Below are 24,929 nucleotides of genomic sequence, written 5' to 3' on the forward strand. Positions count from 1 at the left end.
TCTTTGTCACGTGCGAGGTTAGGTCCACTCTCAATTCCAGGTACTAATTGGCCTGCGTTGGGTGGCTTTACCCCGCACCCGAATCACGGGGCTTGTACCCTGGCAGAAATTCGCAGGCTACATGTAGTTTCCATTTCCGTGATTCGTGCTTTAGTGCAATACATCGGTCGACATCTTCCTGGTGGTCCCCAGGGGGGTGCGGCCGCTCCCATGGAACGAGGCGGAATGCGTCTCAATCCAGTGATGGTAAATTCGGTTTTTGGTGCGCGTCCTGTTGACAACGATGACTTCCCATTCTGGCTAGCAGAGAAGTTTGACCAACTGGAAGCGGTTTTTCCGAATTCTACTCCTGCTGATAAACATAGAATGTTGACGATTACTCTCCCGAAGGATATTACTCCTGAACTTGCTGACTGTGACAGCTGGGGAAAAACATTTGCGGCAGTTTATACAAGGTGCTTCGGCACCCCGTCTATGACTGCCCTGCCTGAAATCGTTAGACGTGTTCAGAATGATCACGGTCCAGAGGCAGCGGTTGAATTGGGTATGCGCCTGTGTGGTTCTTTTGAGATTGTAAGTGATCTCATTCTCTCCAATGTTAAAGGAGATGCAGTTAACTTTCAGGTGTCGAATGCTTTGGCTGCTCTGCCCGATGCCGACAAACCCCGCCAGTTAGCAAAGATTGTGGTGGCCGCTTATAAAACGATTGGCCGCACAAGTAGAGGTCTGAAATATTTTCCAGTGAAGGAGAAAAAACAACCACAGGGGCAATCTGCAGTGACAGATGCCCAGCCAAAGTCCAAGAAACAAAATTGGCCTAAAAAACAGACACAGGGGAAGCAGACAATGCAGACTCAGGGTACTTTTCCTGCAATACAAGCTCCTGCGCCATCCGAAAAAGTTTATGATTTGCGCGACCGCGCGATGATTAAATCACCTGATCGTTTTCAGGGTTCTGATCAACGCTCTCCTCGTTCCTTTCAGGACACATCGGCCCCGAAGACCGGTGGAGGAGGAGGGGGTGGACGTGGACGTGGTGGCCAACAAGGACGTGGTCAGTCCCGCCAGACGGACGGCGCAGTGAAGCAGGAGGATTCTACGCCTAGGCGTCCGCAGTTTGCGAAAAAGAAAGTCGCAGCCTTAACAGCGCATCGATATGCCACAGATAGTGAGAACGCGGCTTCGGAATCTGACGTGGGCTCTGACCTTGCTGGACAGCGCGGCGGAGATAACCATAGTCAGAGAGGCGCTGCGTCCACTACTGAGGGTGACAGCGACTGATGTCTACGTTGTGATAGAAACAGCGGATACGAGACTTGCTCCCCCTGAAAGACTATATGAAATTGTCCTGTTGATTGAAGGTGACATACAGCGTACCGTTAAAGGTGTATTTTGGGAGAATCTGTCTTCTACATATGATATTTTACTTTCGGAGGCTGACTGGCCCCCACCTTTTGTGCTCGCGGCGCCGCGAGGGGAGGAGGTAATCCTACCCAGTTTCGCGAACACTGTCTCGAAAGAGCATGCGCAGCATTTTGCAGAAGAGTGGGCTCGGGCTCTCGCGCCGGCTCTGTACCGTAACCAATGTGGTTGGGATAAATTGTCGCCTTGCCACGAAATTCAGTTGCGGTCTCAGCCGCAGCCTCAACCTCAATATCACATTCGGCGTGAAGCAAAATCTTCCGTCGCGGAAATCCTTGAACAATTGGAATATCAGGGAGTTATTGAAACGTGTGTGTCACCGATGAATAAGCCCCTTTTTACTGTGAATAAACCTGACGGATCATATCGTTTGGTTTTGGATTACCGGCATTTAAACTCGCATTGCCGTAACTGTGCTGTACAGAATACCCACGGCTCTGCCCTAGTGGATAGTCTCGTGCGTAAGCGTTTCAAGACAACGCTTGACATATCCAATGGTTTTTATGCCCACAGATTGGACAGCTTTAGCTCCCAATGGACCAGTTTTACAAGCGCTGGAGTCCAAAAGCAATTCCGGCGTCTTCCAATGGGCTACAAGAATAGTCCTGGTGTATTTACCGCTCGAATTGTCTCTATTCTGGAGGCACTCGACCCTGATGCTTTTTCGTATGTGGATGACATATATCTCACAGACGACGATATTTGGGAGCATCTGTGTCGTGTAAATTCTCTTGTTTGCAACTTCGCAGACATGGGTTACAAATTCAACTTTGCAAAATCGCACATTGCTGAACACACAGTGTTGTTTTTGGGCTATGAGCTCAACAATGAAGGTAGAGGTTTGGCTCCTCACTTCTTGGAGAAGTGCGCACAATTGCGCGCACCAACAACACTGAAAAAATTACAATCCTTACTGGGCTTTTTGAATTTCGGCAGAACTTACATTCCGGAATATGCCCAGCGTATCAAGCCTTTGTATGCTTTGATACAACCGACTTTCTCTAAATCATGCTGGCTGCCTGAGCATTCAGCCATTTTGCAATCCTTGCAGGCTGATCTGCTCGCTTCTAAATATTTACTGACTCGTGATAACCACACCAACCTGGTCATAAGAATAATTCCTGGGACGGTGGGTTTCACGTACCTCACTTTTAATGAAGGTGACACGGTACCTATTGCTTACAAGTCACACTTGTACACTTCGGCTGAGATGCGGTTTCCCACCATAGAAAAGGTTTTAACTGCTGTACAGATGGCTATTCTAAAGGAACGAGCTCTGTCACAGGGGAAACGCATGCTAGTGGTAACACCCTGTCCTCATTTGGAGGCAGTCACGAAAGCAAGTGTTCCAAATTCAAAGGCTTTGCACCCTCGGTGGATTCAGTGGGCTGCGTCATTGTCATCCACGGATGTCATGTTTATTTTTGACGCTTCCTTACGGTCGCAGGAGTACTTGCAGTATGAATTCGTTCACCCTGCTCCTCTGGCGATGCGACCTTTGGAGGACTTCCATTGCATCATTTACACTGATGGGTCGGCGCAGGTTGCGCATGGCTCTAAACATGCCTACGTTTCCGCATGCGCCATTGTGGTCGGTGCTATGTTGAATGATGAGTTCATTTCCAGGGAGGTACACACGTTGCCCCTGGGCGATTGCACCGCACAATTGGCAGAGCTTCGTGCTCTCTTACTAGCTTTGGAGTACGCAGATCCAAGTGTTACTACTCTAATTGTAAGTGATTCTTACTACTGTGTCCAGTCTTACAATGAAAACTTGTTCTTTTGGATTCAAAATGATTTTCATGATTCCAAGGGTAGCACAATAAAACATAAAATGATCTGGGTTCGAGTGGCAGAGCTTAAGGCTATGTTGCCACTCGTTTATGTGATTCATACTCTCGGTCATCAGCGCGTGGGAGTACACGCTGTTGGCAACTCGCTTGCTGATGAAGCGGCGAAATCAGCAGTATCTACATACTTAGTTGCAGCAGTTACTAGGTCTAAAACCAAGATTGATAGCGACATCTTGGCAGCGATTGCTGCCTCTGAGAAGGGAAGTAAACATCCTTCGGGATTCCCTTCGAAGTATAAATACCACTTAAGTCCCGAAAAGGTTCCTTTTGTGACAATTCCTGATGTTGGGGAACGGCTGATTCCCAACTCGGATCGCAGAACAGACTTGATTACAGCGGCTCATGAAGGTGTGGCGTCTGCGCATGCGGGCGTCTCAGCCACTGTAACGCAACTACAACAACGTTTCTGGTGGCGGGGACTGTACAAACAGACGCGTGATTATGTCCTTCTTTGTGACATATGCCAGCAGATTAAACCTTCAACTGCTACGCGTCCGCCTCAGACTCAGTTGTACATTTCTAATAAACCACTAGGCTGTGTTTATTTAGATCACTGCGGTCCATTTTCATCTGATACTGCGTATAAATACATCTTAGTAGCAGTTGACTCATGCACACGCTTTGTGTGGGTATGGCCACATCGCAGCGCTGATTCCCGGACTGTCATCAGAGATTTGCGTATCTTTATAGGGATTTTTGCCTGTGGTACCTTCCATTCGGATCAGGGTCCGGCTTTCGCCTCTAAGGCGTATAAGGATGCCATGACTTCGATGGGGGTCCAAGTCAAGTTTTCGTCACCCTACAGACCTGAGGGTAATAGTGTAGTTGAACGAATGAACCGTGATTTAAAGCAATCTTTGACAGCCCGAGTTATAGGCACTGGCAGAAACTGGCTGGCTCACCTCTATGGCGTGCAGCGTGCTCTTAATAATCTCCCTAGAAGGTCTCTGGGTGGGCGGACCCCATACGAAATGCTCTTTGGCATCAAGATGTTCGTCCCTGACCTTGACGGTCTAGACTCAGTGGTTCGCGCCACTTCCTTTGACGCAGATGAACATTGCAATGTTTTACAGAATCTACAAAAGACCAGAGACACTCTTGCAAAGGAACATTTGCCCTCCGCTTCGGATGATGCGTTGCAGATCCCGGTAGTTGGCTGGCTACCCCAAGTTGGAGAACTGGTTCGAGAGAAGATCGACAACAAGAAAGAGTTTGGTCCCTCCTATCGAGCTCCAGTCCCAGTGCTTGGAGTGAAGGGCACAAGAACAGTCATTTTACCACCACTTCGAGGTCGTAAGGAAAACAGGTTTATTTCTATTGACAATGTCAAGATACACAGAGTGGCCGATTCTTCTTAGCATGACACCGGCTGTTTCCTGTCCTTCCATTGTGAGAAATTCAATTATGCCCACTGCTTCTAATAATGAACCTGAGGTGGCCATCGAATTACCTGCTGTTTCCAGTCCATTATTGAATAATTTACCAGGAACTAACCTTGATGAGACAGACTATACATACCCCACTGATTTGTCCATGCCTGACCTGCAGGCTCGTTTAGCCACGGAATCCAGATTTTCATTTGACTCTGCTTCCCTTGCCTCGAAAAAACCCTCTAAAATTGCAGTATATGCTAGCCTGTTTAAAAAACATTTTTTGATACCTCCTTGGATATACATTTGGCTGGTCCTTTTTTCAGTTTACCTTTTTATGTCAATTGGTTTTGTGTTTTATTTTTTTCGAATTATGAATGGACACTATGTCGAGGAGAGAACTTGCGTTACTCATTTAAATGGAACTTTGGCCCCACTTTCCTCTTCACATTCTACACACAGATTAAAAAGAGACTTGACTTTGGTTAACATCACAGCGTGGCCTGTTCTGGATGGAATCGCGTGGGATGCAGTTCGTTTTCAGATTCATGGCCCAACGGAAGTCGTTAATGTCCCTAATGTACTGAGAGTTAATATGGGGGATGTGGTGAAACAAAACATTCGTTCTGATGATTGGGATGTTAATGCTGTGGAAAGTTTGTTTTCTGATTTGAAATACTATGCTGCCTTTGATGCTGAGGATTTATATTTAGAATCTGCTAATTATGGTGAATTGTTCTGTTACCAACATTATGGCAATCACTTCTTACACAAGACATCTTCCCGAAGGGATGCGGTTAATTTTACTCAGTGGGAACATTGCCCAGCACCTACACAAGGGAGTTCAGAAACGTTTCTTAAAAAGTATACTTATTTCACTGACTTTAATCAGTCCAATCCCGAGTCCTTTTATTTTAAATTTCACAAACAGCCACTGTCCAAGGTTCGACTTACAAATACAAAATTGTTGTATTCGAAGGCCTTCCTGGATCAATTAGTTACTGGGGGGTATGAGCTATGGAAGGATACCATAGACCTTAAATCAGTTTGGGGCTCAAGAGCCTGGCAGGTACGAGGCACTGAGGCTTTGCACCGTGCATGTCTCATCCCAAATCATATGTGGTTTTTAAATGAAACCATTTCCCAGACAACATGCTTTGGATTGGCTACATCTAAAAGGTTAAACACCCCGTCTTTCCCGGAGTTGGAGGAATATGAGAATTGGAGTAATTTTACTAAATTGTCCATTAGAGATATACAGGCTCTGCTTCTGAATTCCTCCTTTAACATTTCCAGTATGAATCCCAAGGGTTGGCTGCTTTGGCACCGTGGTGCTGATTCTTGCCAAAAGAGATTTTTAAATATAACTGACGGTTTTAAGGCTGTTAGATCTGATCCCCGTTTTGATTTGAGTCATACTGTCACCTCTTACTCTGTGGGCAAGTTGTGTCAAGCTTGGCTGAAACATTCAACTTTACCTACGGTTAAGTATCACCTTTCCAAACTGAATGCAGACGTGGATTTGAATGATTTCATTAAGGGCCCAGCTAGTGGCAGGTCGAAACGTTGGTTATATGGTGTTTACAATGAAATTTGGAAACTCTCACAGATTGAGGCTGCTTCACGCCTTAGGGCTATTGATCAGGCAAATCTTGAGAAAGTTCTTGCAGTTGTTGACAATAGCATTAACGTGCTTTCCTCTAGAATTTACACATTAGATAATATTGTGTCGTCTGTTGTTGATATTGTGCATGATGAAGTATCTGTATTATACCATGGTCAAAATCAATTACGTTCGATCATGCAGTTTGCATGGACACTTCAGACTCTGAAAATGGGTAAAGTTCCCTGGGGATACATGAACGTTTCCTCTTTATTTGCACCGTTTAATTTGACAGACAAACAACGCTTGCTTTCAATGCGTGATGCTTCCTTTTCTATGCTCCATATTGAAAGGTTGGAATCTTTACCTTTTTCTGTGGCAGAGGCCACTGCTGCTACGTGGCTTATCCACGGTTTAATAACGCTGCCTTTTGCTTTATATAAGTTTTCAAATTGTATGAAATATGTGCCAATAGGTCGTTTTGAACCCTTAGGTAGCGGTTTTCTTCATGAGGTCTGGTCACTCCCATACACATACAGATGTTTCAAGGATGAACAAGAGGTTTATCTAACAGGGGATGAGTGTACTGAGACGCCAGATCATTCTTTAATGTGTAGACACATACAGTTACACGGTTCATGTAACAAGGACAGACCGAATATGGCTTGCGTTTTACAGGGCACGCCGGTTCCTGCTATCATCCCCACGTTTAAATTGTTAGAGAATGGTAGTTATTTAATGCTCAATAATGAAAACTGTTGTGGTTTGATTAAAGGTATAGCTTTCATAGTAACGGTTAGTGAGCGAGTTATTTGCTGCAGAAATGTTCTTTATCCTCCCACACGTGAACATAGGGAGTCTTCCATTTGGCCACAGATACCGACCTTGGGAGCAGAATTCAGCGGCATGGCTAGAATAAGAGCTCTATTGTCCCAGAAAGAGGTGGCCTTGAGCTCGGCCCGTGAAACTTTCGTGCTTCACATTGCTAACACCCGTACGGAGGTTCAGGCTCTATTAAACACTGATTTGCCTTTGCATTTCGGAGCCATGGTCCGTTCTATCTTTAACGCATCCTCCACAACGGGCCTAGCACATTTTTTTAAAGTTGTTAGCGGTGGTCTCGTGACTTCCTTTGAGAAGATATTTGGAGTCATCCCTGCCTTCTTCCATTCTATTTTTTCATCCTTATTTGGAGGGTTCCCGTTTTTGCTTGCATTAGCGGCTGGCGCATTGGTGGTTTTCTGCCTTTTTAAATATGGATGCCCTTACTGTGCAAGACCACGCACAGCTACTACTGACGCGGTTTCGCAACCGCATGCTTGATTACTATGGCACACTGCCGTTAGCGACTCTAAGCACGGCGTTTGGATTATCTTTTCGGTTCTCCTATTTCACCTGTGTCCAGCCTGTATTTCGCTGTCTGACCTGTGATTTCCTTTGGGCCATTGATTTGTGTCTCTGCGGACCAGCATCTTCTGACGTCGATTTTGATCAACTGATGAGTCCTATCATTGCTCACGAGTTGGTTTGTTCTGACGAAAGGATTATGGCCTTGGCGGTGGCACATGGACTAATGGGTCCCTGGGATGTGTTGTCGGCAGCGCAAAATTTCTTGGAACTAAGTTTTCTTGAGAACCCACCGAGCTGTCCTCTGATGGTTATAGAGGATCCGGTGCTGGAAGATCACGTATGTTCCTTTCATCTTTTAAATTGGATGGCTGAACTGTTTTCTGATGAGGACAGTGACTTCCTCCTGGAGGCTGTTGCAGCTTACTTTTCATATACGGTCTTATCTTAGACACTGCCTCAAATTGACATGCTGATTGATAGCATTTCCTTGACTTTATTGACTTTTGGTCAAGACATTTTATTTTTCCTTGCCTATTGGCTTGAGCCACATTATATTTGTGGGCTATTTTTTTAGCATTAATTTTTATAATTGAATCTTTATTCATGCTCGTTTATAAATGGATTCTGCTCTCATGTGATGGCACTTCTGTTACCTTATTTAGTCCGTTCTCGGATCATGGGGGGGGTGTTGTATAGCTCCTATATATCCTTATATCGTGTTAAGTTAGCATAGGTACATTTGAGATTTAAACGCCATTTTTCCTTTCTTGCAACTTCTGCACACGACCCTTAATTGTTGACTTAGCTTTCAACCTAGTGGTTTGCCGTGGTGTATGTGAGAATAATATGTTATTGCTCTGATATCAGTCTTGTTTAATAAACCATGTCTGCACGGAGAGTGCTGAAGTTTCAGGAGCAACACGATATGGAATTGTTATGAGGTCTGATCTCCACGCTTTCATAGTCATAACACAAGTGCAGCCTTTGCCAACTTGGGCTTGAGGCGGGATTGATATTGCTTTGCACGAGAATTGTTAACACACTTGATGCGGTGCACATGCAGAGAGAGCTGGTGTATGCTGATGTGATTCCTTCATGCTAGGACACTAAGGTATGGGCCCGCCCTAAAACAACCCAAAGAGACCTTCTTAGATAATAATATAATATATGTGTTAGGGAGGGTGAGATATAAGTGTTGTTAACTCTTATTCATTACAGCATGTTAACATGCTGTCACCATTCGCTTTTTATGTCTTAGTAACTATGCTGATAATTTTGCTACTGATAATAAGTATACTTGTATTATCAAAGATACTGCGCCTGAGAAGACGGCATTAGTAAATAAACATTTCAAATGCACATGTGTCTTCTTTACTCCATGATCTGGTTTGTAATGATAATATAACAAAGAGTGTTCATGAGTCCCACGTACCCTGAGGTACTGTAAGTTCATGTTCTGGTTTGTCTAAACATTGGGTGTTTGATATGTCCAATGAGACACTGTAGCTAGCTCGGTAAGGGGTGAGTTGGTTGCTAAGGTAAGTTTTGGGACATCCTAATTTGCCGAGGTTCCACTCCTCTGTGCACAGTTCTGTGTGAGTACAGAAACCCTGCAACAATTGGCTAGGATGTCTCTGATCAACTGTTCGAGGGCCAGCAGGATTAGCGCTGGGGACAGGGGGCAGCCCTGCCTCGTCCCTCGTTGTAGGGTGAATTGTTCTGAGACCCCCGTTAATAGTTATCTGCGCCATAGGGTTTGCGTAAAGTGGCAAAACTTTCCGCGTATAGTTATCTCCCAGGTTGTATGACCTCATGCACTGTTCTAGGAAGTGCCAGGACACTCTGTCGAAGGCTTTCTCTGCGTCTAGGGTGATTGCCACCACAGGTTTGTTAGAACTGGCTTACTGTTCGAGAACGTGGCAGAGGAGTCTTGTGTTGTCATGTGACATACGTGTCTTAAGGAAGCCTACTTGTGAGTTACCTATTAGTTTTGGGAGTATCACGTTGAGTCTTGTGGCTAGTATTTTGGCGTAGATTTTGCAATCTAAATTGATGAGAGATATGGGTCTGTAGTTCTGGGGGCATTGCATGTCCTTGCCTTCCTCAGGGATAACTATAATGTTTGCTTCCTTCATAGAGTTTGACACCATGCCCTCCCTCTCGCAGTGGTTGAAGACCTTTTTCATGGTTGGGAGTAGTTGAGGCCGGAAGGTTTTGTAGAAGGAGGCTGTATAGCCGTGCGGACCCGGGGCTTTGTTATCTTTAAGTGAGTTGATTGCCATCTCAATTTCAGTAGCACTTATCTCCCTACCTAGTGTGAGTGCTTCTTCGTTAGTTATCTTAGGCAGGTTTAGTCGGTTTAGGTACTCGGTGGCTCCGTTCTGGTCTAGTGAGTCGTCACTTCTATAGAGATCTTGGTAAAACTCACAGAACGTGCGAAGGATGTTTTTGTGCTGAGTGTGCATGTTGTTGTTTGAGTCCGTGATGGAAAATAAGGTATGTTGTCTCTGTTTGTATTTCAGGTATGCCGCTAGTGCTTTCCCTATCTTGTTGGCCTTGCATAGGTTGATCTGTTTGTATTTGTTAATCCACAGACCCGCCCTTCCACTCAGAATTCTGTTATATTCGTATTTCTTTTTTGTCAGCTCATTTAATGCGTTTGCGTTCCTTGTATCATTGCTATGAGTTCCCTCTTTAGTTTTGATGTCTAATTCTAGTTGGTCTAGGTAAAAATCTCGCTGTCTTGTTTTGTTTTGCCATGATGTCGATTAGTGTACCTCTGACTGTAGCTTTTAGTGCGTCCCACATTACTGTGGGCTCCATGTCTAGCGTGTCATTATGTTTTATGTATTCGTTAATGGCTAGCTCTATTCTCGTCCTGTCCGCTTGGTTGTTGAGGACAGCGTTGTTAAACCTCCACCTGTGTGTGATGTGTTTGTTGTGTTGGCCCGACAATTGCAGGCTAATACAGGAGTAGTCCGAGATAGTCCTAGCCGCTATATCCGTGTGATCTATTAGGTGGGTGTCAGTGCCTGATATTAATATATAGTCTATCCTACTGTAGGACTTGTGTGGGTTGGAGTAAAACGTATAATCTCTGGTGTCTGGGTGTTGTAGTCTCCAAGGGTCCCTGAAGTTAAATCTGTTGCATATGTTCTTTAAAATGTTGTGTGAGGCTGTGGGGAGATTGTGCGACTGTGATTGTATGTCTGGGATGTGGTTGAGTGCCAGATTGAAGACACCAGCCAGCACTGTCATGTCATTTTGTGGACTCGCTTCCAGTCTCTTGGCGACATCCTCCCAATATGCGGTGTCATCTGTGTTTGGGGCGTATAGGTTCACAACTTGGATTGTTTTGCTGCCTCTTTTTAACTGTTACTAGTATCCTACCTTCAGCATTGTGTTGTTGGTCTACTATGCTTATCCTAGATTTCTTGCTTATGAGTGTAATCACACCTCTTTAGGTCTCGGCTAGCGTAGGCTGCGCACATGCGCAGTCTCGCTGGCGAGATTTAATGACTCTGAGTAGCGAGGGTAAACCACGCCCCTCTTCTCCATTGGCTGGCCTCCTAAATAGCGGCCAGCCATTGGAGAAGCGGTCTCAGTTACGTCATTGTCTCGCTCTAAGCCTCTTCTTTTTCGGATTGGGGGTGTGCTTTTTAGGTTTGTTCTACCCTCTTCTCCATTGGCTGGAATGGTAAACAACAAGTCAAAAACACTCTGGTTGTTTACATTCCAGCCAATGGAGAAGAGGGGAGAAAGAAAAACACGCCCCCCAGTCTGAAAAGGACGGGGCTTAGTTCCTTCGTGTTTATCTATTTCAAGCCTCTTCCTAATCCTCTTTACCTCCTCTCCCCCCACCCCTCTTCTCACCTCTCTCCTCTCCTGGGCTCTCCCGGGCTCTCTCTTCCTGGCCGATACGCTCCCTGGCTGCCGCTGCTGCTGGGCTCTGTGAGTGCTCGCCTTCCGCCGGCTCCTCCTCCCCCCTTCCCCGGCCGAGACAGAGAAGGCTTCCCCCACTGCCCTCGGTTGCATCCCCTGCTCCTTGCACCGGTGCCTCACTCCGATGCTCAGCGCAGCGTCCCGAATACTCCAGCTGTTTTCGTTCACAGTGACTCTCCAGACCGGTGGTGAAGCGACTGCGCAGGCAATACAGTGTCACCCTCCGTGATTGCCCGCCCGCCCCGCTCTCACCGGTCGAAGACGCCTCTAGGAGCGTGCCTGGTAGCTGGGCGATACCCTGCTTCCAGCCGTCGGCAACAGCCGCTCTTTACCCTCACACTCTGTGCACCGGTTCCAGTACGAGCGTTAGGCCGCCATTTTGTGAGCACTGGCCCTCGCCGTAAACTGGAGCATCCTCTTCAATCGGGAGAACTGGTGTCTGTATTCACTCGCTTCGCAGAGCTGGAAGATCAGCGTTATTGTGTCCCGCAGATTTGGCAAAGAATGTGAGCAGGGAGAGCTGGATTATTAACGGATTAAGTCTCCGTCTGGCGGAGCTGCACTAAAGCGTAGCCATCTCGTCGTGGGTCCTCTAGCTCCCCCCGGGTAAAAAAAGTTAATGATAAGTTAAATAAAAAGGGGAGCTGTGTAGTGTCGACAGCAAGGTGGTTAAACATGAGTGGTAGAGAAAGGAAAAGCAAAAACAAGTCTGCATACTATCACTGTGATTGTAGCTTCAATCCTGCATCGTTCCGGGGGTGTCTGGTGCTTTGCTAAAGTGTTCAAATATAACAGGACTAGCACCCAGTTTAGATTTGCTTAGATAAGTGGTTAGCAAATTAGCGGAGAATTGTGAGAAAACAAAGAGAAAGAAACATGGTACTTTAGTTCAGAAGTACTGATGAGAATGCCCCTGGACCTTCAATGTTTATCATGCTAGCCTTGGGCTAGAGTTCGTAACTGATTCTAGCTCTCTGTACAGAATCATTATGAAAGAGCTATTTGAATCAGTTTCAACCCAGGTTGGTAGGTGAGTTGCAGGAATGCAATATATAAGGGCTGCTTGGATCAAAATGTATGTTTATATTTTGCATGCAAAATCTGTGTGTTAGGGTGGCATGATCAGCGCATACTTCAACCTATTTTCAACCAATGTGCTCCAGAACAATTTCAACTAGTGATAGGTATTTACAAAAGTTTGTCCCTATAATCATATATGGAAACCATGTGCTGTTTTAAGGCTCTGAAATGTCCTTTAAAGATACTGAAGGGAAAATTCTTAAGCTATCGCAGTACCTTTTTTAGCTCAAGTAGAAGCACTGTGTTTAGAATAGGGGCCTCGTTATCTTAATAGTATTGCTGACAATATAGGTATCCACTTTATTATGAGAATATTAAATGCAAAAGCTACTACTATAACTCCATGTTGTGTTGGCGATCTGTTTAAATCTGAGTACATTGCTGCGCTGAGCACCCGCGCGCGGCCAACCATCATTTCACACATTGACCCCCCCACCTTGATGGAACCGCCTCTCCATGCTCAACTGGGTCGTACGAGGAGCATACCGCCCCCCCCTCCCCACCACCTGCGTGAAAACCACTCGGAGCCTGCCTCACACCATCTCGGCCTCTCCAGGATGCACGTCAGCACAGAGCCTCTGCACACAGCAGCAGAAGAAGCACCCTGGCAATGTACACAGCAAGAGCCTGCCCCTACACAAGCACATAGCAAGAGCCTACACAAGCACACAGCAAGAGCCTGCCCCTACACAAGCACCCAGCAAGAGCCTACAAAAGCACACACCAAGAGCCTGCCCTTACACAAGCACACAGCAAGAGAATGGCAACCCACACAGCAAGAGCCTGACCCTACACAAGCATACAGCAAGAGCCTGCCCCTACACAAGCACACAGCAAGAGCCTGTGTGTGTGTGTGTGTGGGGGGCTCTGTGTGTGTGGGGGGGGGCTGTGTGTGTGTGGCTCTGTGTGTGTGTGTATGTGTGTGTGTGTGTGTGTGTGTGTGTGTGCGTGTGTGTGGCTCTGTGTGTGTGTGTGGCTCTGTGTGTGTGTGTGGCTCTGTGTGTGTGTATGGGGCTCTGTGTGTGTGTGGCTCTGTGTGTGTGGGGGGCTTTGTGTGTGTGGGGCGGCTCTGTGTGGGTGTGGGTCTGTGTGTTTGTGTGTGGCATTTGCGAGAGATTGAGCTATTGGCATTGTAAATGACAATGCCATTTATTTATCTGTTTTCAAAACCAACACATAAATGAACATTTTGTCATTTACAATGCCAATAGCTCTAACTTTTGCAAAGGCGAGACTGTTGCATTGTAAATGCTTGTTTTTCCCTGTCGCTGGTGAGCATGCAACCTGTCCTAACCATCTTGCCTTGACTCTAGTCGCATCTTCTAGAGATACTTCGGTTTCCTGTAGCAGTATGACGTCCCCTTTGGTCTTGGCTAAATAGTCTAGGATCTTCTTCCTCTTAACGGGGTGGTTGAGGCCCTTAACTTTGAGGGAGACTATCTTCAGGTTAGTTGCCAATGAGGGATAATTGTTGTGTGTCATAACTTAGGCTGAGTAAGTGTCGCGGTTCCTCCGCGCTCCCCAATGTGGGTTGTGAGCCTTGCTCTTTAGTTCTGCTAGTGAGCCGTGTGTCCAATTAGGCCTCCCTCTAGGAACCCACTCTATGGATGGACATGACGCCCCGTAAGTCTTTGCTCCCGTATCCTAGGCTTTGTGCGGATAGTTGGAGAGCAGGATGTAAAAGGAGATGAATGTAGTACGGTGTGTCAGAGTAGTCGAGAGACATAGAGAGTTTGTGTGTGACAGACTGGATGAACTAGACAAACTAGACGGACAAGACAGACTGACAATAACCTTCTCCTCCCCCTCCTCCCAACTTCCCTCCCCCCGCTCCCACCATCTCCCCACCCCCATTCCTTGCACGCTGAACGTGAGACGGCAAGATCCCTGTTCCGCCTCCCTGAGAGTATCACGTTCGGAGACCCTCTACCCCCCCTAGGGTGGCCATAGATAGATTATAAGGGTATCCCCTATTGGTGATCATTACTTATGCATTTCTAGATAGCGGTGTCTACCCCCACTTTATTCCCTCTGTCCTTAGTCCTCCCTTGCTGACCCTCTGGTGGTCGCTTCTAAGGCAAAAGGATATACAGCAGCAGGCTTGAGGTAGCTATGTTGCATTAGTATAGTTCTGCGGCGTGTGGTTGTTTTGAGGTAGATGCGCTTGAAAGTCCCGGTTGAGGTCTTTAACTTCTTTGATCTCTATGACCAGCAGGCTCATTCTGTTCCTGGCTCTGGCGATGCTCTTCTCTTACTTGATCCCGGGTTGTGCTGTTTCCATGTCTTGTTGTGTTGGTATCTGTAGGTATCTGCTAAGTTCATTAGGTTCTTCAAATACTATTGATCTTCCCTTGTTGGTTATTTTGAACCTGGTGGCTCCCACAAAAGAGAACAGGATATTTTCCTTTCTTAATTTGTCGCGCTGGGCCAGGAATCCCTTTCTTATGTCGACTGTACTCTTGGAGTAGTCTTGGGTTAGGATGATTTTGCGGCCGTTCCATTGCATGTTCTGGTTTTTCCGTGCTATCCCGAAGATGACTTCCGTGTGTTGCGATCGTAGGGGTTTGCATATGATCGGGCGTGGGCCCGGCCTGTTTGGTGATTTGAATGCTGGGACCCTATACGCCTTGTCCAGTTAAAATGGTTGGTCAAGTTTGACGTTTGTGATTTTGGGAATCAGTTGTTCGATGGTGGCCATGCATGATACAGCTTTGTCTTCTTCCCCCTCCGGAACACCAAGGATTTTTATTTGGCCTTTCCTGTTGCGATCATCGAGCTCTGCTGTCTGCTTCAGCAGTGTTGCCGTGGCTTTGGACAAGGTGGCTATGGTTTTGTTGGTGTGGTGATCAGCGTCTTCAATGTCGCTGACCCTCTGTTCCACCGCTGTGATCCTGTTATTTACAGCATGGATGTCGGCCCTGGTCGCTGCTAGTTCAAGCTGGATTGTGTCATATTTTGTCTGAATACCTGCTCGAACATCCCAAGTTCACAAAAAAGAAGACCTACACTTGAACTTTCTCACGGTTCTGCTCAGAGAATTCGGAACTCTCTCCTGTCGGAAAGTTGAACAAATCTGTCAACCAGAATCCTCAAGAAAGAGGTGAAAAGGATATAGTGAAACAGATTTGTTCCTTAGCTATGGTCCGATGCAATGCCAGAAGTATCTGACACACTGCCGATGAGTCACAGCTACCATTAGCCTACCTTGCACCTCGATAGTGCAGTCATGGACAACAAACCTTTTGTTGTAGACTTTGCTTCCGTGCTGAGCTATAATATACGTTATGAAATGGGTTATGGAATGGGTTATGGTTTTCTCTGACCAGGCCATTTAGTTTTGTTTTTGCTGTTACTTGATAATGTATGTTTATAGAATGTGTTATTGTTTAGTCTTGGGTCATGTTTTCGCTTTATGAAACTCTCCAAATAAATAAATGAACTTCTAAAACAAGACATTATAATGACTGAAACTGAAGGAAACAATTATCTTGATGAAGGAACAACAGATAAAGAGGATGGGGCATAAGAGGAAGGGCATTCATTCCAATGCGATGATTCCTATTGATTGCTATGGGCTACATGTTTTCCCCTGTGCATCATGGGAAACTTGCTACTTTGTTAGTCTGATGAGGAACTGCTGTTTTTTTTTTAATTAATACAAGTGAAAACATATTGCTTGCCTCTTGACACCGACTCGCTCTCTCCCTTAATCCAGTGTTGCTTCTTCTGGGCTATCCGGGAGAAGATAGGCTTCCACTGCATTCTCTCCTATGTGGCAACTCATTACACAGTTAATTTTAGTAGGTAGACCAACCCGAGCCAGTTAGTGGAAATGGCTAGCCTCCCATCTGCTGAGCCTATAGCAGCCGAGGGTCTGATATATACCCACAATGGAGAATGTGACTGCATTATTGAGCAATTTCATACACAATTTTATTTTTTTAATGGAAGCCGAAAAAGACTCAGATAAAAACTTAGATTGGGGGTTGCAGAATGTAACAGCAAGTTCATGATGTGATGAGAAAGAGCCGGTACTACCAAATGCTTCGTTCCTCTGAACATGATTCCAGTGGCCCTGGCCCCGGAAAAATGTTGGACGCTCCGCCTCCCCATTAGTACTCGCCCACCCCCACTTGGCTCTTCTCTCCTTTAACCCCTGCCTCCCATTTCTTCTTGTCCCATTTTATTGTAATACACCAAGTCAGCGATGTTTTGCACTGTTATGTGATTGAAACTTATAAATATATTGTGTAAAAAGCAGTTATCGTAGACCCCAAAAATACCTAAATTGTGGTTTTGAATGAATTGAGCAAATCCATAGCATGCAGCCTCGCTACAGTTTTGTCTATTCTTTAGGTGAGTGGTAACGAGAAGTAACGAGAAGTAAAAAGAAAGATGAAACACAAAAGACCATGATAAATATACTGCTGTATGATAAAAGACCAGTATATGCCTTGCTTAATTTGTGACCTTAAATCTGTTTTCATCTATTTATGTTGGAGGTCAAGTGTAACCTCAAACTTAATAGTGCAGTGTTGGCATACTTGTGTTGCCTTACATGTTCATCAGTGTTGTAATAGATTAACCATGAACCTAGATTTTAGTTTTTATGTTAGTCTTGAATACTTTATAAACATTGAAAAAATACCGATGTGCGAGGTTGTGAAGCTTTTTTGCAACCTTTTTCAAAGTTCTGCGGACAACTTTGCAAGTTGATGAAGTTGAATAGTTTTATCTCCAACCTTCGCTTGCAAATCTTGACTTCATGATAAATTTCGTCACAAAAGGTAAAACTGTAGAGATAAATGCTGCATACCTTAGCCATTGTGCATAGAAAAATTCTGCAAAGGTAAACATGCAGAGAAGAAGGCGGCATTGCTTTCGGTCTTAACGGGGTTGACTTTGAGTTACAATTGTGTAGCAGTAGTCAGGAAAAACAGCAAACTGTGCAACTGTGAATCTCTCGATCTGCAAAAATATGGAAAACATAAAATCTTTGCACACTACTGCAAAGTATCTACACAGTTCTACATGATACTGTCTCATTTAAATGAATATTTTAAAACTCAGCTATTGAAAGCTTTATAGGGCAGGCTTCCTTCTAGACATCACTAGTTAATGTGTCAGTTTTTTAAAATAATTTTGACAATTACTGAAAAATATTGAATTGTAATTGTGTGGACTTTATTTTTGCAGGTCTTTTTATGTTTTCAGAGAGTGGCAGCTGATATTCTTGGAATCAAACTAAACAAAGCAGAAATCGAACAATCACAGGTGATAATCTTCGCTTGTGCAAAATTTTCTAAAATGTGTTACTTGTTTTTGTAATGTAAAGTAACTGAAACGTTGACCCCTCCATCCCCAATGCAAATTGTACTTTTGCCTTCCCTCGCCGTATTTGCATATATATTTTTCTTTGATTTAGATGCATATTTCGGATATTTAATAATGAATTTATCAAAGTAATTTATAAAAGCATGCCATGTAAACAAAAATATTATCAGACACAAATAAACCCTAAAGGTTTTAAAAAAGATTATCAGCTATAGTAATATCCAATAACCAATGAACATGTATTTTTTGAGTCTAGATCCAGATTCTACTGAAATAACTATAAACAGCATATTTGAATTGTGGAGAAATCCATCATGTCAGGGCACATGACACAATCATGGTGGCCTTTGTCACTTACATAATATCTTTTAAATCTATAACTTGTTCATTGAAATATAGCTAAAACTGCCTGGCACATAATGAGCAATTTATATTATGGTACATACAGATTGCCACTAAAAATACTAACCCAACAACAGTGGACGCAATCTGCCTGAAAACGGTCAGATGAGACCCAAAAGCCGTAGATGGTATACTTAGCTTAGAGGGTTGTAGGGTGTTATGCGAAAGGTTTGGTTACAGTAAATAACGGTGATGGCCCATGAGATGCTGGCATAATGTACTAGTTTGTGCTGCAGGGTAAGGTAAGTCCAATGTGACCCCTGGGAGGCTGTTGGATATCTTTGAATTATGAGTGTCTGCTCTGTGTGGTCTGTCTTTTTCCTGTCGTGCTCACTATACTGTGTAAATCATGGACAAAACTGATGTACAAGATGACCCTCTATGTGCGATCTCCAGTGATATATTGTGACTGTGAGTTGTTTATTAAGTGCATACGTCCTGGTCCTATTTGGGACAATTAAATAACTGAAAATAAAGTTTAAAAAAAGAGCACTGACTAAATAGCACCACGGATTCCCATGGTCCCAGGTTACTAACTGATCCTGACCGTACCAATCTGGTAAACATCTGCCCACAGTATCTATGAGGGTCGGGGTGCCTCCAGTTCATATTGGGCTGCAGGTTATGATGGAGGGACCACCACTCCAATACAACCATAGCAGTGGACTTCGACACAGATGCTAGCACATACGATTCTACCTGTCCTCCCTTTTTTCAGGCAGGGAAATAGGAATTTTTCAAGCTGCAACTACATCTCATAACTGAGAGCTTAATTATCTCAATGATTAAACCCTCAACATTATACAGTAGAAATAGATATGCAACATAGAATGATATGCTATGTTGTGCTTCGTCAGCACACCTTAGAGAGAACATCGCACACACATCCAACAAAGCCGAGCTAAATCACTGTAGGGGATATGAGCATATTCTCAAACGCACACATACACAATCAGATACCTATTAACACTCTACGGTACTCAATACACAGAATGCTGAATGCATGACTGGCACAGCATCAATATATCAATAAGTTCAGTTTTACTCATTTCAGAATGACAATATTTGTGTCACGCACCATTCCTGAAACTGAACCCAGAATGATGGAACATTGGTCGTGCATTCATCATTGTCCAAATATGCAAATATGCACTTACCTGGTTATCACATTACTCAACAGCACATGCTTCTGCAAGCTGCCTAATGCACACATGCACATCCACCGGGCAACAGAGATATGTAACTAACAAGAAAATATGTAAAGGACAATGGTACAGCTCTCTGTCATCATACTTCATACCCACAACTCACTAAGGCCCTGGTTTAAAGTTTGGTGGACGGGTTACTCCATCACAAATGTGATAGCTATCGAATTCATCTTTATACAAGTGCATTATATACTATGAAACTTGCAGTAAGGCGGATGAGAGAGATTTCATGTTTGTGATGAACTAACCCATCCTCCGAGTCCAAACTCTAAACCACACACCCATCCGCCAAAGACACATTGCTTCACCCTACTTACAATGTATCTTAGCACATATATTCATGCTCCAGACGTCTTATGGAAACCTGGAAAAGTAGTAGTTGGTCTACTAAAAGTGTTGCAATACTAATGGAGGATTTACAATATATAAATGCTAAACCATGGCATTCATTTCAAATTGTAGTGAAACATATCATGTTACACAACTCCATGACTGACCCAAATGCAACGGGTTAGGGTGGCCTGCATTTAGACAGTTGCCTTACAAATGGCCTTGGAAGGCAGCCCTAAACTGGGAGAGGAAAGGCACAGCATTTTAGAAAAGCATATATAGCCAAAGCTTGATAAGCAGTTCTTCGTCCACAACAGAGGTAAAAAAGTCCAGATGTTAAAAGTGAAAAAGGCAGGAAATGTGCTTTGTAAATTATATTTCTGACATGGGCCCTGCTAGCTTAGCCTGGTTAAAAAATTAACCAGTTCCATCAAAGCTCTTCTCAATTGGGTGGAATAACTTTGGCGGTCTACTACAATGATTTAGTGTAATCTAGCCAGTGTAAGGAAATCAACCACCTCAACAGTTTTGATTGGATTTACATGAAACACCTCGCGTTTGTGGTTCCGACCTGCATCCCCTCATCTTCTTTAATCTCCAAACTACTACAAGAACCTTCCTTTCATTTTTGGACCAATATCATTCTATCTGTAGCAAAGGTATGACTATGAATGTACCAATCAGGCTTACCTGTTCTCATTAAACAGAAATAAAAGTAATTATATAGTACGGTGTAACACATTCGTCAGCACAATAAAGTCAGTACTGGGGCTGTTAACACAAGGCTTCCTTTAGAATGTTAAACGCCTTCTGACTGTGTAAAGGTATCATTTGATGTGGCTGGTTTTTGGGAGTCCGTTTGTCTTGTTTGCCACAACACATCATATCCTTTTACAATTGCCCTGTAATTCCCTTTCAGGCTCCCAATTTATTCAGGGTGTGTTAAACCTCAAATCCACAGTAGCTTCAATTTTAAATTGGAGAAGCTGTATATTATGGCTGCCTACTTATTGGGCATATGACCCTTACAGGCGCTGATTGGCAAGCTTACTGCACATGACTTGACAACTGGATGCATCATCTGGTTCTCCCAAGTAGATCCAAAGCTAGCAAAGTCATCCAGGGAGACAACAGAGGCATCTTCCAACCAATTCATGACCTGATTAAAAGATAGCTGGAACATAGTTCTCCAAAAGGGTATCACTTTGAACTGCAATCAGTTATCAGGTATTGAGGTTACTAAATTCCACGTAGCACTCTCCTTTAGGGATATCTGTCAGTATATTAAGATTAAATCAAAGACACAAACGGTACCTGTACTCTTCACGGCCGGGCTCAGCTCCGCCGCAGCGCCGCAGCACCACCAGCAAAGGGCCGGGCCTTGCTCCACCTGTTTCCCGGCCGGGCTTGGCTCCGCCGGGGCCCCTCCCACCACCAATGACGCCCTCAGCAGCGCCAGGAGGCGCATAAAGGCAGCGCCAGGGCCAAGACCTGTTGGGGGACACAAACGGTACCTGTACTCTTCACGGCCGGGCTCAGCTCCGCCGCAGCACCACCAGCAAAGGGCCGGGCCTTGCTCCGCCTGTTTCCCGGCCGGGCTTGGCTCCGCCGGGGCCCCTCCCACCACCAGTGACGCCCTCAGCAGCGCCAGGAGGCGCATAAAGGCAGCGCCAGGGCCAAGACCTGTTGGGGGACACAAACGGTACCTGTACTCTTCACGGCCGGGCTCAGCTCCGCCGCAGCACCACCAGCAAAGGGCCGGGCCTTGCTCTGCCTGTTTCCCGGCTGGGCTTGGCTCCGCCGGGGCCCCTCCCACCACCAGTGACGCCCTCAGCAGCGCCAGGAGGCGCATAAAGGCAACGCCAGTCCCTCGTCCCGCGGGACGCGCGCAGGCACGCGCCGGGAGAAGCCCGGGACAAGGGCGGGGCCGTCTGTGGCCGTCCGGGGACGACCAGGGACGGGCCCCCCCCTTGGTTTGGACTTTCCGTGACAGGTATTGTCTATCTTGACTTGGGCAGGCCGCCTGATTGCAATACTTTAATTGATTTTGTGTTATCCTGTTGTTGCCCTAGCAAGAGGGGGGACAGGGGTTCAAGTTAAACAGATATAAAGAGTACCGTGTCATTTAGTCATCCAATAAAAGGATCATCTGGTCAGCCCCCTGGGGTGGAGAAGAGGAGAAGAGTTAGCCCTCAATCTTACACATTATGGCCAATCACCCTAAAACACGTTCGGCTATGAGCAAAGTTCGCCAAGTTGTAACCCCTAAACAAACCCTGGCTGAAATAAACGATCTACCCCCGAATAAAGTGAAAAAACCCACCGCTATCGATTTGATGTTGAAGTAGGTTTCCGGGGAAATAGAACGCATGGAAAGAAGCTTATCCGCTTCACCCAACCCTATAGTAGCTACCTCAATACTGTCCCCAGATCTCACTTTAGCAGACAGCCCAAATATGATTGGGAGCGCAGCTTCTCCAAATAACCTAACAGAGGCTGTTCCCTGTGCCCAACCCCCTCTTTCCTCGGGGGTAGAAACCTCAGGGCATAGCGAACCAACCCCCCAGAGAACACCAAAACGACGGGGGAGGACTAAGGGACAACCGAGACAAAATAAGCCACTAACAGGAGTTGTTCGAGCTAAAAATAAAAATAGCCAAGAGGTCATCCTGATAGAGGAGAGGGCACACACATTTACAAATCCACCGGGTTGGATTGAGGAAATTTTAGGAGATCTTAAAAAACACTTGGAAAGTTTCATAATTGCTCAGTTGAAACCCATCATAAGTAGGGTGGACAAAATAGCGAGTGAACTGACCAAACAAAGTAAGACACTAGAAGTTATATCTAAGAAACCCCCTTCTGGCCCTAACCAACCCACCATTGCGGCCACTAACAATAATACATTGACAAATAACAACTGTGTAAGCAATATCCAACATGCGATTGCCCAGATACATGACGCCCCGAAAGCTTCTCAAGAGCAGAGAGGGGGATCCAATCTAGAGCAGAGAGGGGGATCAAATCATAAGACGAGCTCTATAAATATTGAGAAAGCTCCCCTACAACCGTTAATGCATAGGGGCCAGGAAGACCACCATCTAAGAAATGGTCCCCTTAGCTCTCCCACATGGACTTTGACCCTTTCTATCTCCCAGATAGTTCCCCCCGCCTATAAATCTACCCCCAGAAGCAAGTCCCTTTGTAATAGTATTCGTGGGGGTTCCGGAACTCCGGACCTCTGACAAAGAATCGCATTTCCAATGAAAATCTCTAAGTGGCTGAACATACATAGACCATTAAATAATGGGGAAAAGGGGGAGATACTCCATGTAAGAAGAGTTAACTGGCTTGGAGGTAGGCAAAAGGATATAAGGGGGGATTGCATTGTAGCAAATTTCAGAGACACCAGACTGGTGGATTACATCCTGAAGAATTCTAACCGATATCATACCAGTACAATCTGTGCGCTCCCACTTGGGTACTTTTACCCAAGGAGACGGAGCAATAATAATCCTGACAATGAAATGTGGAATCTAGGAAGGCCTCAATACACCCAAAGATCCAGACCTACAAACTACCCTGATCAGTCTCTTCCCCCGCGAGATTATTCTCAGTGGAGAAACAGATTTGCCCCTTTGCAGTCGCTCGACGAAAATGACTGACTACCCCCTACAAATAAAGAGCCTGCAACACCCACTGTTTCAGGGGAATTTCTCCGTCCTGTATCAGAGGCGGGATCTGTTAGTTCTAGGACTGGGCAAACAGTGAGGATAGAAGAACCCCTTAATCAGAGGGAAGAGAATGATAATACCCCAGATTGCCAAGAAAATAGAGACTGTAGACTAAAGGTGCTCAGCACAAAGGGAAGAAAAGCTAATAGTGCAGGATTAGCCCTACTGTCTTGGAATGTAGCAGGCCTGGGGGGTAAACTTAACAATAAGGAGTGGAAAGAATACATAAGGGGCTTCCATATTATAGCCTTACAAGAAACTTGGGCGCGAGATTCTGACCTCTGCCAATTAGATGGCTATAAATGTTTTTTCAGGCCGGCCCAAGAAGTCAGATCTGGGAGGGCGAAAGGAGGGCTAGTGATATATGTGGACTTAGACCTAAGGGGCACTTGGTCACAACCAGACTGGGTGTCAGATAATATACAAGCAGTTACATTCCAGGGTCAAGGGCAGAGATTTTTATTTTTAAATTTCTATAACCCAGGCCCAACTGGTGGAAACTTCCCTATATTAATAGAGCTTGAGAGTAGGCTAAATGAGGAAACAGACCTAAGCAGGGGGGGGTCTGAGCCAATTGTCTTACTGATGGGGGATTTTAACTGTCATCTGTGCTCAAAGTTATCCCCTATCTCTCCTGATTGGTCTTCTTGCCCGATAGAAAAGGGACCCCATTTTGATCATAATAGAGAGGGCACACTGCTGATGAAGCTTTTAGATAGCTTTGCCCTCACCCACACAATGGACCTATCACCAACGAAAGTAGGGGAGACTCTCATACCCACATTTAAGGAAAGAGGCTGTGCGTCTATAATAGATTTTATAGTAATCTCTGCCTTTGCTAAAGAACAGATTTTAAATGTAAGAATGGAGTGGAGCATCTTTAGCGACCACAACCCCCTTTGTCTTGAAATTAAATACAACGACTTGCCAGTAAAAAATCAGAGGGGGGATATCATAATCCAACCAACGGACCAAGGGAGGCCCATAAGATGGGCAATGATCGATCCACAAGATTTCTATAGTTCCTTAGTGGGCAGTGGGAAAGTACATATAGAGACTTGTTTAGATCTGGCAACAGAGGGCAGAGAAGTGGTTCTTGCATTTGAAGCCCTAACCAAAATAGTGGAAGGATTATTAAAAATTAAGAGGCCTACTAAAGAAATATCTTCCCCAAGATGGTTCGATTCGAATTGCTCACGGGCTCTGAGAGAATTAAAACAGTGCCTAAAGAAGTCCCCAAGAGACAAGAATGAAATTGCCCATTGTAGAAAGAACTATAAAATGCAGGTTAATAGAAGGAA

The 24,929-nt window shown here is 45.1% G+C and overlaps 1 protein-coding gene across 1 annotated transcript in view; it reads left to right on the plus strand.

The window, feature by feature from the left end:
* RAB28 (RAB28, member RAS oncogene family) overlaps nt 1-24,929 on the plus strand; it is a 671,449-nt gene that overhangs the window by 604,357 nt on the left and 42,163 nt on the right. Inside the window, exon 6 of the mRNA XM_078678464.1 lies at nt 17,817-17,894. Within this exon, the coding sequence (XP_078534590.1) occupies nt 17,817-17,894 (78 nt within the window). The remainder of the gene's footprint in view (nt 1-17,816; nt 17,895-24,929) is intronic.

This window comes from Lissotriton helveticus, chromosome 2_2 (genome assembly GCF_964261635.1).
Source record: "Lissotriton helveticus chromosome 2_2, aLisHel1.1, whole genome shotgun sequence".
NCBI lineage: Eukaryota > Metazoa > Chordata > Amphibia > Caudata > Salamandridae > Lissotriton > Lissotriton helveticus.